The sequence below is a fragment of the Dermochelys coriacea genome, chromosome 10 (assembly GCF_009764565.3).
Source record: "Dermochelys coriacea isolate rDerCor1 chromosome 10, rDerCor1.pri.v4, whole genome shotgun sequence".
Lineage (NCBI taxonomy): Eukaryota > Metazoa > Chordata > Testudines > Dermochelyidae > Dermochelys > Dermochelys coriacea.
Window position 1 is genome coordinate 58,856,000 of NC_050077.1, and position 20,135 is coordinate 58,876,134.

General features: G+C 48.2%; 1 protein-coding gene across 1 annotated transcript in view; it reads left to right on the forward strand.

Annotated features, from left to right (window-relative positions):
* ADAM10 (ADAM metallopeptidase domain 10) overlaps positions 1-20,135 on the forward strand; it is a 145,508-nt gene that overhangs the window by 113,804 nt on the left and 11,569 nt on the right. Inside the window, exons 11-12 of the mRNA XM_038419140.2 lie at positions 6,742-6,892; positions 9,822-10,005. Coding sequence (XP_038275068.1) covers positions 6,742-6,892; positions 9,822-10,005 — 335 coding nt within the window. The remainder of the gene's footprint in view (positions 1-6,741; positions 6,893-9,821; positions 10,006-20,135) is intronic.

Sequence of the window (20,135 nt, forward strand, 5' to 3'; positions counted from 1 at the left end):
CGGTTAGCATGATAGGATGTAGACTAATTTCTCATAGTAGCACTTACCCCAGGGGAGGGCAAACTACGGCCAGTGGGAGCTTCAGGGGTGGTACCCACAGGTGAGGGCAGAGCGCAGCAGAGCCACCCGCTCCACCCCACCCCCAGGAGCCACTCCGAACATGCTGGCCACTTCTGGGAGCGGCACAGGGTCAGAGCAGGCAAGGAGCCTGCCTTCGTCCCACTGCACACTTCTGCCAGGCTGGAGCCTGCACCCCAAACCCCTCCTGCATCCCGCAACCTAACCCCCTGCCCTGAGCCCCCTCCTGCACTCCACACCCCCTCCTGCACCCCAGCCCCCTGCCCTGAGCCCCCAACCTCCTGCCACACTGTTCCTGCACTCCAACCCCTTGCGCTGAGCTCATTCCTGCACACCACACCCCCTCTCACGCCTTGCATACAGTTTCCCCACCCAGATGTGGCCCTCGGGCCAACCCCGACTTACGCTCTCCCCTGTACAGTTTCTGAAAACTTAATAACATTTGCACATTCTTCAAGAGATGTCCCTGTGGGTACTCCAATTCAGGTCAAGGTGCATCTCGGTGCCTTTGATCGGAGATTTCTACAGCAGTACCCTACAGGCTGTGCACACACTGTGCCTGCTTCTTGAGCTGTCAGTGTTATAATAGCGCATGCACAGCCAGGGCTCCTCAGTTCCTTCTCTACCATCCCTGGCTAGAGACGGAGTTCAGCAGTGCTCTTTGAGATTAAAATGCTGGTCTTGAAAAACTTCCTTAGACCTGCGTCTGACCCTGGCCAGCAAACCTCTGAGATACCCTCCAGAGGCAAAGAGAAAGCAAAAAATAGCCAGCTTCCTCTCTCCTCAGGGAAAAAGTTAAAACCAGCTCTCTGGTCTCCAATAACTCCAGCTCCACGGCTCAGCACTTCAATGCGGCATGCACCTCAGGCACTGACCATGAGTCAGCTGCCCCACTACACGCTGCCAAGGTTCAGGGCTTCCAGTTGCTCGCCTCTTTCAGCTCTCCTTCAGCCACCTCTGTTACAACCGTGCTGAGAGCTGCAACAGTGCCTACAGTACAAGTGATGGCTGCGGCACCATCCTTTGATCTTGCGGCACTGCTTTTCCAGCCACCACTCTCAGCACCGATCCCCCTGAGCTCTCCAGCCTCCCTTGCTGTGTCTACCTCAGGGGCTCCTACCCCGCAGAGCCAGCTTGCTCCCCAGGACATCCTTCGGTGCCCCAGCAGACTCTGCCTCCACCAGCTATATCGGCACCGACTCCTGCTCAGTCAGTTCCACCGCAGTTTCTACAACCAGAGGAATTAAGGGTGTCTCATGCTCCTGACTCTCCTCTTCTCGGCACCTCACCGAGACCTTTAGCATCCTACCTTCAGTACTCCCCTACTACTTCAAATCCCTCCAATGAGGTGTGGGAGGATGAGAAAGAGGAATACAATTAACAGATTTCCTCTCAATCCTCTCCCCAGATTCATTTACCTGCAACTGGGAGACACATTACAGCACAATTGCCATATCCTCATGGCTATCCACACTGGTATGGCAATCCCTGGATGGGACCACCTATGCCCTCCCCAGGGCAGTGTCCACACTGGGGTTCATGGACATACACCACACTCAGGTGTTCCGCAGGCTCCCCAGAGAAAAGCTGTCAGATGCTCCCCACTGCTGGTTTACACTGAAACCCAGATAAGACCTGATGTGGCCATCACCCCTGCAAAAGATACTGCACCGCACGCCACCTCTACAGCCATAACACCACAAGATGCCAAGGTGCCCCCACCACCACCTCCCACTACTGATGAGCTCGCTCACTTTCAAGAGTTGTTTAAGAGATTAGCGGAGGAGCTCAAAATTACCCTGGAGGAGGTACCTGGAACACACCACAAGCTTATGGATATCCTGCAAGCTACGACCTCCTCCAAAATAGCCCTACCAATTAATGGGGCCATTATGGAACCTGCTAAAACTATTTGGCAGACCCCCAACCACAATAACCCCCACTAACAAGAGACTGGACTGCAAATATTTTGTCCCATCTAAGGATTCTGAGTTTCTATTTACGCATCCCTCATCTAATTTGCTAGTGGTCGACTCGGCCAATCAGACAAACAAATATCAACACTTCCAGTCCACTCCATCGGACAAAGAAAACGAGACTGGACTCCTTTGGCCACAGAGTGTATTCTTCTTCCACTTTGCAATTTAGAGCAGTGAACTATGCTGCGCTCTTAGCATAATTTTTGTGTTCGTAATTTTGCTAAGGTAATGCAATTTATTGATTGTGTCAGAGGATAAACGACAACAGTTTAAAGCAGTGATGTCCAAGGGCCAGTTGATCTCCCAGTCAGCTCTTCAAGCCACCCTTGATGCTGCAGATGCAGCGGCCAGATCCACAGCCATTGTCATGCAGTGGGCCTCATGGTTTACTACTACTTCCTTTCTGAAGGAGATGCAGAATACGGTCGAAGATCTCCCCTTTGATGGAGACGAGCTCCTCGCCTCTACGACCAATGAGGTCCCTCACTCCATGAAGGACTCCTATGCCACACTCCAATCCTTAGGCATCCAATGCCTGCCTCAAAGAAGAGACAATATAGATATCAGCCATACCAACAACCGCGTCACCATACCTTTGCACAACATCCACCTTTAAGACAATATGATACACAACAACAGCGATATAGGCCTAGGAACCAACGACGTCGACCTCCGCAAGCAATGGCGACCCACCCTCCTAACCCAAATAAACAAATTTGAAGTCTTGGTCAAGGGTATAGAAAACCACCACCCCCAGCGCCAGCTCCAACCAACCATTTTTTTGGACACCATTTGCGTCTGTTCCTGGCCAACTGGCAAACCATCACTACGGACAGATGGGTCCTGGAAATTATCAGACTGGGTTATTCCATCCCCTTCCTCTCCTTAGTTCCTCCCACCCTGTCCCTCTTCAGGGACTCCTCTCACGAATAGTTGCTCTGTCAGGAGGTACAACTTCTCATACATCTCAGAGCAATAGAGGAGATACCCCCTCAACACAGAGGGAAAGGGGTTTATTCCCATGGCGCCCCATTCTCAATCTTCAAAATTTGAACAAGTTCGAACAGAAATTCCGAATAGTTACTCTCCCAAAGATAATTCCGACACTGGAGCAAGGAGATTGGTTTTCAACCCTCGACCTCCAAGATGCATATTTCCATGTCTCTATCCACCCTGCCCATCAACATTTTCTCAAGTTTGCTGTGGGAGCCCAACGCTACCAATACAAAGTCCTCCCATTTGGCCTCTCCACTGCACCATGTGTCTTCTCCAAGGTGCTAGCAGTTGTAATAGTGCCCATCAGGAAAAAAGGAATCCTCATATTTCCTTACCTGAACGATTGTCTCCTCAAGTCTCCCACTCAGTTAGAAACGAACCACACAACTCTTGCAATCCTTCACTGCTTCCACACCTTGCAAATAAACAAAAACAAATCTACCTTACAACCTACCCAACAAATCGACTTCATCAGCACCCTCTTCAATTCCACCACCAGTCTTGCATCTCTCCCACAGGACAGGTTCCACATAATGGGCATCCTTATTACCCAGATACGTGCCAGCCCACAAACTACAGTCCGAGACTCCCTACAGCTCTTAGGACATATGGCCACTTGTACATTTGTGGTTGCAAATGCTCTCCTGTACATGAGATGCCTTCAGGGTTGGCTAGCCACAGTATACAAACCAAACAAGCACAGGGTAAACGGGTTACTAACTATGCCCCAGAAAATCAAGGACTCACTTCTCTCGTGGACCTCTCCTATCAACCTCTGCACCAGGATTCCCTTCCGACAAGATCCCACTTCAGTTACCATCACCACAGATGCATCCCTCACAGGATGGGGATCACACCTCGGTCACCTCACCACTCATGGTCTCTGGGCCATTCCAGAAACCAAGCTTCACATACATTTTCTAGAGCTCCAGGCTGAATGTAATGCCTGCCTCCGTTTCCTTCCCATCATCCAAACTGCCGAATTCGAATCATGACCAACAATATCAAGTGCATGTTTTATGTCAACAGACACGGGGAAGCCCGGTCACGCTCCCTCTGCACAGAGGCGGTAAAACTTTTTGGAACTGGTGCCTTCAACACAACATCCATATCTCCACCTCATATATGCCAGGCTCTCAGAATACCATCGCAGATGAGCTCGGCTGATCGTTCCCCATACAACATGAGTGGGAACTCAATGACACCATTCTTTCCAACGTTCCCCAGACCTGGGGTTATCCCCAACTGGATCTATTTGCCACAGCTACAAATAAAAAATGCCCAACATTCTGCTCCAGAGCAGGCCTGAGGAAACACGGGGAGATGCCTTTATTCTCCCTTGGACCGAAACTCTCATGTATGTGTTCCCACCAATGCCTCCATTGCACAGAGTAATTCAGAAGATACGAACAAACAGAATCAACATCGTTCTCATAGCCCCAGCATGGCCCAGACAACTGTGGGTACCCCTTCCTCCTTCGCATGTCAGTCAAGCCACCCATTCCCTTCCCCCACTCAGAAACCTCCTATCACATTGCAGGGGACAACTTTCACCCTGCTGTACAATGTCTCTACCTGAGGGCCTGGCTGATCAATGGTTCTCTAATGTGGAATTAACATGTTTGGACCAAGTACGCACCGTCTTGCTACACAACAGAACACACAACATGCACACTACCTACCTGCATAAATGGAAATGGTTCACATCTTGATGCGCTGACAAGCAGACCTCTCCAGTTCCTGCTTCACTCCCACTGATACTGGATTACCTATTACACCTCAAAACATCTGGCCTCTCCACAAGCTCACTCAAGGTCCACCTCATGGCAATCACCACCTTCCACCATAAGATTGACAACGTAACAGTCTTTGCCCATCCAATCACCAAAAGGTTCCTGAAGGGTATCCAGACATTCTACTCAGATGTGAAACTGCCTGCTACACCTTGGGATTTACACCTAGTCCTCAAAGCCCTGATGGATATACCCTTTGAACCGATGGCTGCCTGCTCCCTTCTCCACCTATCCATGAAGGCTGCCTTCCTCATAGCAATAACGTCTGCCAGATGAGTAGGAGAAATGGGGGCGCTTACAGTGGTCCCTCCATATACCATGTTCTTCCACAATAAGGTCACATTCCGAACACATCCAAGATTCTTACCCAAGATACACTCTTCCTTTCACCTCAATGAACCTATATACCGTCCAACATTTTTCCCAAAACCTCACACTAACATCTTTGAAACAACAGTGCACAGTCTTGATGTTCGCAGAGCATTATCCTTTTACAGGGATAGAACAAAACTGTTTAGGAAAACCCCCAAACTTTTTGTCTCTACTACTCAGCGCTCACAAGGAAATGTTATCTCTACACAGAGACTTTCCAAACAGATTGCTGGCTGCATACGCCTTTGTTACCAACTCAGGCAAATACAACCTCCTACGTCAATCAGAACTCACTCTACCAGAGCTGTCTCCTCCTCCATGGCCTTTCTCCGTAATGTCCCACTGTCTGACATATGCAAGGCAGCTACCTGGGCATCGAACCTTATCTTCGCTAATCACTATGTTCTCATCCGCACTGCAGCGTTTGACACCAGACTAGGTAGATCTCTCCTGTCAACAGCCTTCTTGCCTCATCCGAAGTCCCAACTATCCTAAGGTATACTGCTTATCAGTCACCCGAAGTGGAGCACCCACCAGGACATCTCAAGAAGAAGAGACGGAGGTTACTCACCCTGTGCAGTAACTGACTATGTTCGTGATGAGTGTCCTTGTGGGTGCTCCACTACTCGCCCTCCTCCCCTCTACTTAGGAATTTGTAACACATTGCGTTGTAGAGAAGGAACTGAGGAGCCTGGGCTGTGCACGCGCTATTAGAACACTGACAGCTCGAGAGGCAGGCACGGCGCGTGCACAGCACGTAGGGGTACTGCTGTAGAAATCTCCGATCAAAAGCGCTGAGACGCACCTTGACCTGAAGTGGAGCACCCGCAGGGACACTCATCTCAAACATCAGTTACTGCCAAGGGTGAGTAACCTCCTCTTACGTATTTCAACTCCTTATCCACACAAATTGTGCAAAAAATAATTTAAAGGGGTACACACATTCTATTCTAGGGTCTTATCCTCTGTGGTTCTTTGAGAATTGTCACTGCAGAGCCTTGTTTAATGATACTGGGTCTGAACCTTTTGTAAAGTAGTGCAGGGATGCACAAGTCCCTGTGCAACAAAGCGTTGGAGCTGCTGGTACGAAGGACCTCAACTCTAGACATTATCAGTTCTGAAAACCAAAACAGCTATTATGGTCAGAGAATTTTTTAGAAAGAGGAGGAGCAATGCAGGAAAACTGAATGCTAACTTAGAGAATTTTTCCATAAGTCTCCATCCTGAGCTCTGATCTCACTTTTCTTTTGCACAAGGAGTTCCCATTGTTATTAATAGAAGTTCTGAATACAAAATGAGAACAAAATATGTAGTAGAAATCAACCAGCTGGATGCTGAAGAGTACTGTTCAGATTTCCCTACAAAATCCTAATCTGTAACATACCTACACTTCCAATACTAATCCCATCTTCAGTAGACGTTGCCAATCATGCTTAACTATGTCATCTGACACTTTAACTTCAAGTTACCATGCATGTCTTTCATATTCTGTAGTGTTACAAAAATATACTGATATTTTTCAGAGTCTGGCCAGCCCATCTGTGGTAATGGAATGGTAGAAGAAGGAGAGCAGTGTGATTGTGGATACAGTGACCAGTGTAAAGATGAATGCTGTTACGATGCAAATCAACCAGAAGATAAGAAATGCAAGCTAAAACCAGGCAAACTTTGCAGGTATTGTATATTTCAGTTATATTTTGCTTATTGAATTGTTCAGACTTACGGATAGCAAGCTTTATTTTAGAAATATCTTCTATGAGGTATACTGTTTGACACTTGAAGTTTAATCTCATTTATATTGTTAGAATGTCCCTAATTTTTAGTAGTAACAGTTAATGGGAATTTCGCTAACTATATTATGTTATTTTTTTAACTCAGCACTAATTGTAACTTTTTCTTAGTTGGCAACTATGAGAGTACCTTATTCTTAGTCTTTTGGAAAAATGCATAATTTAAAACGCTTTCTAACTAACTACGTTAAGTACACCTTAGGACCCAGTATAAGTAGGGACAAGTTGTGTTTAAAAACGTTGATTGTAGTTATCCCTTGAGCTAAATTCAACCAGCTAACACACTTAAACATTACTGTCCTTGTCCCTACTGAGGGCAAAATCATATTTATCACATTAATTATGTCCTGCAAAGTAACACGTTCATTTGTAGACAAGGTCTTAAAAGAAATCCAAATTTGTAAGTCCCTTTTCTTCTTATCTTATCTGATCTATCTTGGATCTATCTCTTTGCAGAAAAATTGAGCAGGGACGCTCAGTGTATCTTGTGCTTGTGAAAAGGATTAGGTTGACAGCTCTTAAGACAGAAGGTCTCTCTTTAGCTAGAGGAAGGTGCAAATGTGCATGCAGCTTTGTTAACATGGATTAAATCAGGTATAGTTAGGACAAATTCTGCTGATAAATTTAGTCTTACTGTTAATTCAATTGGCTCCTTTACTAAAGCTGCCATGGAATGTTTAGTTTTTGTCAAATGTTAAGAATTTTATGATATGAACATCTGCACACTAGTACCTGTACTAAGGCCATACTTTAGGTGACTGTATTGTCATTAGATGATTTCAGTACGTATATGTACCCTGGTCAAAATTCTCTGGTGATCTTGAGCTAAGAGAGGCTGTATAAACTGTAATTAATCCCTTGTCATTCCCTCGGTCTGTTGTTCTTAATGTTAAGTAGTATCAGAGATTTGTGGGGGAGGGCGGGAGAATCAGTTGGATCCCTACCCTTTTTTCTCTTTCTGACTATTACTGTTTGGGGAGAGAATAAAGAATGCAAGGAGATCAGAATCTTGACAAATCTAACAGTTGTAGAAGGCTGTCTAAGGGCTTGTCTACTTAGTGTCTGGCAAGCTGGGGTGTAAATCTATCCTATACTAGCCTGCTGCGCACTAACTCTCCGTGTGGACTCTGCTGCCAGACACTTTTATCTTCCCACTTTCAAAACGGGGTAGATTGAAGTGCATTGCATAATTTTTAGCATGAGGGACTAGGTCCACACGGACACTTACTGCAGGGTAGATTTATACCCCTGTTTGCAATGCAATAAGTGTTCCTGTAGACAAGACCTAATTTAAGAGCAGCATGAGCTTTTCTTGGCTCACAGTTATACAAGGCTGCTTTGTTCTCTAACTCAGTTGCATGTGATATCTTTTTTTCATCCTCACTGCTGCCAGACTGTCTATGAAAATGTTAATGGTTTGCCAGACACCAATGTTGAACTTGGCATTGATCAAAAAATCAAGCATTGGCACTAGAAGACTATTCCACTCATGAAGCCTACATGATAGCAAAAATGGCTATAGTATTATGTTCATCAGTACAACTTGCATGCCTAAGGTAGCAATGTGACAGTAATGAGCCCAAGCAAACCCTGTTTACAGCCACTTGAACCACTTGCTGCAAGTAATTACAAATGGCAAGAGATATTGAAAAGTCCGTATTTGTAAGAAAACTTTCAGGTAGAGCCTGGTATTTCCAAGAAGACATTTTTGCTTTGTTAAAATGCATTATAAGACATCTTCCTGCCTGTTGTGGATGACTAAATACTCTACCACATTTATTCAGAATTTGGTCATTTTCATAGAGTGCCATATGTGATACATTTCCTAGAAAGAAGGTGACCCAAGGATACAATTTGATATCAAATAGATTTTTCTGGCACTTGGGTTTTACATATCAAACTTCATCTGTGTTATCTTGCTTCTAGGCAATGCAACACATATGGCACGATATGAAAGTGACCCAAAAATATTGAAAAGGGTGTAGATACTTCTAGTAAATATTTAAACTTTGCTTTAAAAAATATAAGGAGTACTTGTGGCACCTTAGAGACTAACAAATTTATTTGAGCATAAGCTTTCGTGAGCTACACTGTAGCTCACGAAAGCTTATGCTCAAATAAATTTGTTAGTCTCTAAGGTGCCACAAGTACTCCTTTTCTTTTTGCGAATACAGACTAACATGGCTGCTACTCTGAAACCTTTAAAAAATATATATGTATAATATATATTAGGCCTAAGATACTTGATAGTACACATATAAAACCCAATACAAATAAAAATGTGTAACTTTTACCCATTTAAAATCTCAAAGAATGTTTTAATTCATCTTTAATTTTAAACTTCCTCCAGGTAGTGAGTTTAACTTGGGCAATGTTAGCTGAACCTAAAATTTCACTTTTATGAAGGTGTTTAGATGTAAACATGCATGCAAAAGTACTTTTTCCTAGTGTAAGTAACGTAAATGTGGTGTTTTTCATAATTTAATCATTAAAACTGAGACCAAGATGACTGCTGGATACAGAATACCAAACATTTGTTGCCCCAAAATGCATTTTTCAGTTTCCAATTTGTGTCAACAAAATGTAAATAACAAAACTGACACTATTTTTGCATGTAGTTGTAGCTTTAAGTGGTATTCCTTAAGTATTAAACGTGCATATTTCTTAGTAAGTTCTGCTTTATTCTACCTCCATTAATCAGTAAATGTTAAACTTAGAAGACTTGAACAATATTGCTATTCAGGATACATTAGAAACACCAGAAAAAAATCTACATTTTTCTTAATACATATTTTTTGTTTTTTTCTTTGTAGCCCCAGTCAAGGCCCCTGCTGTACTGCACAATGTAGCTTCAAACTCAAGACTGATAAGTGTCGGAATGATTCTGACTGTGCAAGAGAAGGAATGTGTAATGGTTTCACTGCTCTCTGTCCAGCATCTGATCCCAAGCCAAACTTCACAGATTGCAACAGACACACACAAGTTTGCATTAAAGGGGTGAGCTTAATGTTCAGAACTATTGTACTAATAATATATTGCAAAGCACAATTTTTGAAGCAATATGGCCTTATCACTCATTGAGGCTAGTATAAGAGTATTGCCTTCTTCGTTTTAAGATCACACTGGGTTTTCTGAAGAAGAAAAAGTAGCGGGAAGACGCATCTTCCTCATAGTTAACTTATTTTTAAACAGCTCCTCTTTTACAGTGCTTGAATTACTGGGGGCCTGGCCCCCTCATGCTTTGACTACCCTATTTCTCTCCTATTCCATGGTGCTGGGGGCGTGGAGTGTTTTGGCCCCCTTACTTCTCCCAACAGTTCCCTACAAAATGCTCTGTCTGGCCAAGGAGTATTCATGGCAAGCCAGCCAGAGCAAGGGAGAGCATTAGCACATTGGATCCTGCTAGTAGTTCACATAACAGTCCATTGCCCATAGGGAGTGTCTGTTTTATGCCAGTCTAGAAATGTGCCCACCACATCTAGTAAGGTAGGGAGAATCCTAAAATTCCCAACACCAGCAGGGAGCATCCCCAAATTTAAGTTAAGACCTGCTTCCTCCTCTTAATGCTCCTAATAGCGTACGTGGAGCATGCGAGGACAGAAGAGTTAACAGAACTGTTGGCCTTCAAAGTTTCGTATTAACTGGGAAGCTCAGGGGGGTTAAGAAGCAGTCCTTTGAGCCGGGGTGATGAATTCTCCCTACAAGTGAGAGGGTGTTGGCCACCAACATTCAGGTGCTCCTGCTTTGAGCATGACCCAGCCAGTATCCATTCAAGTCCCACCTTGTGCAGAAATCTGGGAAGGTTTGGGAGGTGTATTGCAAAAATGTGTCCCTGGTAAGGTTTTGTTTTTATTTTGGGTGACTAATCAATATCTACTTAAAAAAATAGAGAGAGAGAGAGGGAGAGAGACATGAATGCTTGCTGGGGCAAAGGAAGAACAGTGAGGAGAGTAGGGGCGAAAGGTTTGGGGCTGCATTAAAGGGGCAGGAAATAAATGTGAATGAGAGGGGCAGGGGAGAGGGGTTGCGGGGGACACTGGGAAGGGGACATGAGGAAGAACTGGGGGCAGAGTGCCTGTTAGCCTCACATTCTCCCCTGATTTTGTGTGCCTTGATCTGGACAGTTGAGCCATTCTTCTTGGCCCCTTATGTGAGGTGGGATCTGGGATTCTCTGGCCCCTCAAGGGTATCTGAGCCCCATGCCTTACCCCATTGCATATGTGCCAGAATCTGGGGGACCTCTGCCCCTCTGTGGTGGTCTGACCCCTCCCCCCACACCTTCCCGGTTTCAGGGGCAGGGCTTGCTTTGCTGGGAGAGAATGGGCCCATCTCCCCTACCTCTTATGTGTATTAGGATCTAGGGGTCCACTGTGCGTCTTTCCCTACTCCCTCTCATGTGAGCCAGGTTCTGGGGAAGCTAGCCTTTCTGGGGGTGTCTTAGCCCCACTCCCTAACCTTCTTATGTGATCTGGTGGGGTCACTCCTAGGTTTGTCTGAGCCCTGCTCTGTGCCTTCTCCATGTGAGCCAAAATCAGGGAAGCCCTTCCCTTCTGGATGGGGAGCTTAGAGGAGGCATGCTTGGCACCTACGCCAAGAACACACTGCTGAGAATGGGTGAGGAGCTTGAAACTCTGCAGCACTGGGGAGGGGAAAGGTAACACCCACTGACATGAATAGAGAGGTTCACAGGTTTCAGAGCCGTTGTGTCAGTCTGTATTCCTCTCCAGTGTATTCTCTTTTTCAGCTGAGAACATCTCATTGAGATGAATGGGCCACTTAACACCTCTTTGAGCCTGCAGCTTTGAAGTTAGAAACCCACCATGGGGGGGAAATCTGAGAGTGAACTGTAAATATTTGGGGGAAATCTGAATTTTTTTATTTTGAAGAAATGTAACCTGAATAGAGCAGAAAATTCAAAAGATGCTGGAATTGTTTTTGGAGAGTAAATAAATTACACATGCGAAGGCTCACTGGCAGGGGAGGGAGAGGGATGACTAGGGGTGCAAGAGTAGGTGGTAATTGGGGATGAGGGGGTTGGGTATGCAGCGAGGGATGAGAATATTATGGGCAGGGGGATAAATGGGAATGAGCAGTAAGGGAGGGAAAAGAGGCTGGGGGCTCAGGTAACAGGATGGGTTAAGGATTGGGGAGTGGCAGGAAGAAGAAAGCAGGGATTGGAAAATGCGGAGTAACTGAGGAAGTTGAAGGTTTGGGTGGGGGGCTGTCAGCCCTGAATTCTCCCCTTTCATTTGTGTGCTGCAATCTCAGGGAGCCTCTCCCTGTTCATTGTGTTTTCTGTGATCTGGGGAAATCGTGCTTCTCTTTGGGTTCCTCAGCCCTTCTCCCTGCCCCTCCCAGTGAGCTGGGAGTGTGGGGAGATGAAGATAACATAAATTCAAATCTCTGAAGTCCAGAAAATGAATACTTAAAGATACATATCATCCCTGTTTATGGGGGACACACTGACCAATATTGGTGGGTCTGGAGCCCAGTTGTAAGGAGGGAAGGCCTGGATGGACCTGCAGCATGGTTTGGGAAGCCTAAAGATGGATAGTGGGAATGAAGGGCCCAGCTCAATGATGCAGCTCAAGCTACATAATCCAGATGGCATGCAATCCCCCTGTAAGATGCTGCCTATTATAGGTATGCAGCAGCATAGGACAGGAGACAGCTAAAAACAACTTCTTAAATGTTAATTGCTTCTACTATGCAAACTAAAGGCTTAATAGGCTGGGAAGTGATAGGGGAGTTGGAGACTTTGATGGGGTGGCTACATGTTGTGGGATGGGGGTGGAAAATGAGACACAAACCAGTCTTCTTCGAGGGATTGCTCATGTGCATTCCACAATAGGTGTGCGTGCTTGCCACATGCACAGGTGCTGGAAGATTTTCCCCTAGCAGTACCCGTAGGAGAGTGCCCCTAGCGACCCCTGGAGTGGCGCCTCCATGGTGTGGTATAAGGGGCGCTGTGCGCTCCCCCACCCTCAGTTTCTTCTTGCCGCCAGCGAATGTGTATTGGAACTGCTCTATTCCAGCTTGTCTGCAGTTTTTCTCTAGCACTCTTGTTCTTTCGTCATAGTAGTACCTGTGGTTGAAGTAGTTAGATTAGTGTTAATTTAGTGTAGTGCGTCCAGGTCGGGGCATGCCCCGGGCTTTGTCATGTGATACTTGTAGGCAGCTGATGCCAGTGAGTGACCCGCATGCGGATGGTTTATGCTGTATGGGGGAAACCCATCTCGGCGATCACTGCAAGATTTGCAGATCTTTCAAGCCTCGGACCAAGAAAGAAAGGGACATTCGGCGCCGAGCCATTCTGATGGAGTCGGCGTTGACCCCGACTCTGGTGCACAGCTCCAAGTCGGCACCGGGTACTGTGGCATCAGTGTGCAGCGACCCCTCAGTCAGCACCGTTCCTCGTCTGCAGGGCACACCAAGAAGACTAAGAGGAGGTCTTTGCCGCCGCGGCACTGGAGCAAAACCGAGGGAGAGACTAGACCCACGTTGGGCAGTCCTCTGTCCCCATCGGCCTCCGACTCGGGTCGAGCGGAGTAGCCTGGCTCATTCAGAGCAGGCTTCACCAGATATTTTCAATACCGGAGTCCCTGCAAGCAGCCTGGGACGTTATGTCCCTGCTGGTACCAGGAGCACTGCCACCATTGGCTCCCTGACGGCAAGCCATTGCTTGGATCTCTGCAGTCTCCTCCTGCTCTGTACCGTTCGCGTTTGAGGGAACATTCCCAACACAGTTAGCTGCTCAGCGACCATCCCGTGCGTAGTCCACGCCGGTCATCGTTGACCCCCACCAGGTTGTCTGGCTGGGTTCTGACTGACTGGTTCCAGGCACCGCTCCGCCTTGAGGAGCAGGCCCCATCAAGACCGAGACAGACGGCACCGGAGGTCCTTGTCTCTGAGAGGCTACCATAGCCCGTCAAGATATGGATGTTGACGCCGTTCCCATTCGTCATCTTGCTCCAGGACCCTGCCGTGGCACCACTCCTGGGCGTCGATAGCCAGCGCCTCGCTGTTGCGGATCCGCCCGCCGGAGCCGATCACAGAGCAGCTGCTACCGGCGGTACCATTCTTCTACATCAGGATCATGGTCTCGTGGTCAGCACCATTCCCAACACCACCGCTCCTCCCGGTCCAGGGACAGCAGCAGGTCATATGCCAGACCAGCCTCCTTCGTAGTCTTCAATCAATGGGACAGGCCGGTCAGGTTGAACAGCCTGCTCTGCCAGTGCCACAGCAGGTGCAGTGGCGCCAGCTTCATGGTACTAATGGGCCCCGTGGCTCCCGATACAGCCCCGGGAGGGGGCTTGCTTGGTGGTGGGAGCCTCGGAATGGCCGTCGGCGTCCCTCTCCCAGGAAGGAGTCGGTGGGACGTGCATCTTCGGTGCTGTGCCCAGAGGGCGACCAAGTGGTGGGACCAGTACCAGTGGGTACGCAGAGTACCGCACCCACCTCCTCACCCTCCCCTGATGAGGTGATTACGGCCCCTCTTCCCTCGGACCCGCAGGAGGACTCTAAAGCCCACCAGGAACTACTGAAAAGGGTGGCATCAAACCTCAATCTTCAGGCCAAGGAGATGGAGGAACCCTCTGACTCCCTCTTCAATGTCCTATCAGCCTTGGTACTGGGCAGGGTGGCCCTTCCATTCCACGAAGGGGTAGCAAAGGTAACGCCTTATGGCAAACCCCGGCTTCCTTGCCCCCCATCTGTAAGAGGGCTGAGTGGAAGTACTTTATGCCCACCAAGGGGCATGAATACTTGTACACCACCCTTCCCCCCCCAACTTTCTGGTGGTGGAGTTGGTGAACTATAGGGAGAGGCAGGGCCAACCAGCCCTACTCCAAAAAAATAAAGACTCAAGGAGGCTTGACTTATTTGGGGGAGAGGTTTATTCATCCTCAAGTTTCCAGGTAAGGGTGGTGAACCATCAGGCTCTTCTGGGCCCGTGTGAGTTTAATTTGTGGGGCATTCTTCCCAAATTTGAGGAATCCCTCCAGGAGTGTGACAGGAAGGAGTTCAAAGCTCTGGTAGAGGAGGATACTGCTGCTGCCATGGCATCCCTTCAGGCAGCATTGGATGCTGTGGATATGGCTGCAAGGTCCATGGCCATTGTGGTGTCCATGAGGAGGGCGTTGTGGCTTCTGCTGTCTGAGCTGTCCGGTGAGGTACAGAACTCCTTGCAGGACCTCCCGTTTGCTCGCAAGGCCCTGTTTTGCAGAGCAGACGAATGCGAAGCTGCACGGCCTGAAAGATTCCCGTACTGTGCTTAAGACACTTGGCCTCTATGTTCTGGCTCCAGCTAAGTTTAAGCCGCAGCAGACTCCCACCCAGGCCACCCACTCTAAATACGAGCCCCCTTATAAAAAGTCACAGGACTATAAGAAACACCTGCAGAGGTAGTCCCAGTCTGCCCCCCAGTCTGGGTCCTCCAAGGGCAAGCAGGTGGGGAAGCATCAGTTTTGACAGGACGCCCAGGGGTGACCTACCAGTTCACACCAGGGATCCATCCACAATAAAGCTTCCATTCTCCAACCGATTGTGTGCCTTCCTCCCAGAGTGGTCACAGCTGACTTCAGACCATTGGGTCCTCAGTACAGTACAGTCTCCAGGGGCTACACCCTCCAGTTTACCCACCCAAACACCCCCTGTCCCTCCACGGGACCACTCTCAAAAGGCCCTGCTAGAGCAGGAGGTGGGGCCGTTCCTTGGCCTAGGAGCAGTGGAAGTGGTGCCAGCAGAGTTCAAATGCAAGGGATTCTAATCCCGCTCTTTCCTTATCCTGAAGGCCAAAGGGGGTTTCAGGCCCATCCTGGACCTGCGAGGCCTGAAACAGTACATGGTAAAGCTCAAGTTTTGCATGGTCTCTCTGGCCTCTATCATCCCCTCCCTGGATCCCAGGGACTGGTACACTGCCCTCGACCTGCCCCTTACTTCCACGTTCATTTATTTGAGGGGCACAGGTGCTTCCTTCGTTTCACGATTGGGCAGAAGCACTAGCAATTTACGGTCCTCCCATTTGGCCTGTCCAGGGCCCCCAGGGTATTCACAAAGTGCATGTCTGTGGTGGCAGCCTACCTCGGATGTCGTGGGGTCCAGATCTTACCCTATCTCAATGACTGGCTGGTCAAGGGCAGCTCCTGGTCGCAAGTGTGGGATCACATGGCACTCCTCCTGTCCACATATGCCACCTTGGGTCTGTTGGTGAACAACACCAAGTCCATGTTAGTCCCGGTACAGCACAAAGAATTTATCATGGCAGTCCTAGACACAACATCGGCCAGGGCCTTTCTCCCTCCGGACAGGTTTGAGATGGGTCACAAGGTTTCCCTTCATGACAGCCAGAGCATGTCTCCAGCTCCTGGGTCACATGTCAGCGTGCACATATATGGTTCGCCACACCCGACTCGGGATGAGGCCCCTCCAGCTGTTGTTGGCCTTGGTGTTCTCCCAAGCCGGAGACAGGATGGACAAGGTTCTCACTATACCTGAGTCAGTGATCATCTCCCTACAATGGTGGTCCTCCCTGAAGAACATGCTCCACGTGGTTCCGTTCAGGGGCAGGCCCCCGTCGGTGGAGCTTGTGTCTGATACATCAGACCTGGGGTGGGGAGCCCATGTAGGGGACATTCAGACCCAAGGTCTGTAATCCGCACAGGACCTTGCCCCACATATAAATGTCAAGGGTGGTCCGGCTGGTGTGCGTGGCCTTCTGCTCGCACCTGGAGGGCAAGGTGGTTAGGGTTCTCATGGACAACATGGCCTCATGTTTTACATTAACAGGCAAGGCGGGGCCCGCTCCTCTACCAGGAAGCCCTCGGGCTGTGGGATTTTTATGTAGCCCATAGTATTTGCCTATAGGCCTACCACCTACCGGGCTCCCGGAACTCTCGGGCAGATCGCCTGAGCCAAGACTTCTCCTCTCAGCACAAGTGGTCTCTACGCCCAGAGGTGATGCACAGACTTTTCCAAGAGTGGGGTACTCCCCAAGTGGAGCTGTTTGCGACTTGGCAGAACTGCCAGTGTCCCTGGTTCTGCTCCGGGGCAGCTGGGAGTGGGTGCTATCTCTGATGCCTTCCTCCTCTCCTGGTCAGGCCAGCTTCTCTATGCCTTCCCCCCCGATCCTGCTGATCAGAAAGGTCCTGGAAAAGATAAAGACAGACAGGGCCCGGGTCCCCCTGATTGCCCCAGCGTGGCCCAGGCAACATTGGTATGGGACCCTCACAAGCCTGGCAGTCGCCCCGCCATGGCTGTTGCCATCCCATCCGGACCTGCTCTCAGGACCAGGGCCGCGTCCTCTATCCCAACCTAGCGGTACTCCACCTCATTACGTGGCTGTTCAGTGGTTAGGCTGGGAGGAAAGAATGTGCTCAGAAGGTGTTCAGCGCATTCTCTTGGAAAGCAGGCGGCTCTCCACGCGTCGAGCCTTCTTGGCAAAGTGGTCTCAGTGGGCGGCTGAGCAGGGCGTTTTCCCCCGTGGCTGCCCCGATCTAGCTCATTTTAGACTACCTCCTTCACCTTAGAGCCCAAGGCCTGGCGCCCTGGACCACCAAGGTGCACTTGGCAGCCATATTGGCCTTCCACCTGCTGGTGCAGGGGCACACGGTATTGTCCCAGGCTATGACTGGCCAATTTCTTAAGGGATGGGATTGGATAGTCTCTTCCCGTACGTTAGGCCCCTAGTTCCACAGTGGGACTTGAACTTGGTGCTAGCCCGGTTGACGGGTTCCCCCTTTGAGCCATTAGCTACGTGCTCCTGGTTGCACCTCTCATGGAAGGAAGCCTTCCTGGTGGTGATCGCGTCTGCTAGACAGGTCTCAGAACTCAGGGCCCTGACCTCTGAGCCGCGGTACACTGTGTTCCATAAAGATAAGGTCCAGCTCCACCCACATCCTTCATTCCCCCCGAAGGTGGTCTCTGCCTACCACGTGGGTCAGGACATTTTCCTGCCAATCCTATGCCCTAAGCCCCATGCATCCAGCAAGGAGCACTGCCTCCACATGCTGGATGTGCGGCTGGCTCTGGTCTTTTACCTGGAACGGACTAAGCTGTTCAGGAAGTCTTTGCAGCTGTTCATCTCCTCAGCCGAACGCATGAGGGGCCGGCCGGTCTCCACTCAGCGGCTCTCCAACTGAATCATCTTGTGCATCTGTACCTGTATTGACCTGGTGGGAATTCCTCCGCCGTCAGTTGTGAGGGCACACTCGACTAGGGCGCAAGCCTTGTTGGCTGCCTTTTTGGCCCGCGTCCCCATTCAGGACATTTGCAGGGCTTCCGCATGGTCTTCGGCTTACACGTTCACCTCGCATTATGCGATCGTCTCCCAGACCAGGGAAGACGCTGGGTTTGGCAGGGCTGTGCTCGGTTCCGGGAATTTGTGAACTCCTACCCACCTCCAACGGATATAGCTTGTAATCACCTCTTAGGTGGAATACACATGAGCAATCATTTGAAGAAAAGACAGTTACCTTTTCCGTAACCAGTGTTCTTCGAGACGTGTTGCTCATGTCTATTCCACATCCTGCCCTCCTTCCCCTCTGTCGGAGTTGTCTGGCAAGAAGGAACTGAGGGTGGGGGGAACGCACAGTGCCCCTTATACTGCGCCATGGAGGGCGCCACTCGGGGCGCTCCCCTGTGGGTACTGCTAGGGGAAAAACTTCTGGCACGGGTGCACATGGCGAGCATGCACACCTATTGTGGAATAGACATGAGCAACACATCTCAAACACCAGTTACGGAAAAGGTAACTGTCTTTTCTCTTGCCCACTTAGTTACTGTTAACAATCATATAATAACAGTTATTATAACAACACTGTCATGGTTTTGGGACATAAACACATTGCATACATTTTAAACCACGGCCATTATCCACATTCTGCAATAACAAAATATCCAAGAGACAGGAGGAGCACTGAGGAATCGCGTAACTGAACAGACACTGGTCTGGAACTATTTTTGGCTCCACCTCTATCCTACCAGGCAAGCCAATTCACCTCTGTGCCTCAGTTTCCCATCTGTAACATGGGGATAATGATGTAAAGTTATTGGAGATCTGCTGATAAAAAGCACTATATAAATACTAGGTCAATCTGCTGCTTATTATATAGCCACACTAGCATTTCAGCTGCAAACCTAAGTAAGAACAACTGACCACTAACTCCTACCAACAAACATTTTTCTGTTTAAAAAACATCACTGGACAATTAAATGGCAATCAGGTATACATTTAGGTGGTATTCTGTATGCAAGTGCAACGGTGTTGTAAGGGGGTATGAAGTGGTTAAATTTTACAGTTTGTGGTATTCTGTCATAGGAGTAGGCTCAGCGTTGGGGTATAGGGCAAATGGAGGTAGTGTCTACCCATTAGAGCAAAAAGACAATGCAAGTAATGTGTTATGGGCATTGTGGGGCGTCACTCAAAGAGGGCAGAGTTAAGATTGCTTGGGCGTTTACCGTAACTATTTCCTGGTTTTCAGAAGTTTGAGTTTTGCTGAACTTGGCATTCTGGAAGGGCACATGCTACCAATGGGCAACCTTAACTCTGTATTAATTTTTTTGGCATTTTATTTCCAATATGGTCAGAGAGTACATTAAAACTGCTAATACTGTAGGGGACCATGCAGAGCAGTCTAGCCCAAGAAGGGAACATCTGCAAAGTACTAGAGCCCCCCTTCTTTTTCCCATAATTTTATCACTGCTCATTTGCTTGCTTCTGAATTTGATTTTGAGATCATCCAAACATTGAATTACTTACAGTATTATAGACTCTTTCCTGCCAATGATTTTTTCCCCTAAGGGAAAGAAGACATTGAAATGCCATATCTTTCACACTTTTGAGCTATTTTTATTTTCATGAATGGGTATTCCAGTTCTGTGGTCTTGATTATTTTTTTTTTTGTACATATTGTTGTGCTGTATATTTGTTGCAACTCCTGTTTTGCATGCTTCCCCCATTTATGGGAATAAGACATGTCAAAGAACCTAAGATTCTGTACCTCAACCATCCAATTTTAAATTCTTGTCCAAATTAATCCAATCCAATTAAATATTTACTTTTTTCTGTGAAAGAAAGTATTACTATTTATAAACTTTAAAAATAGCTTACATTTGCTTTTGAAGTG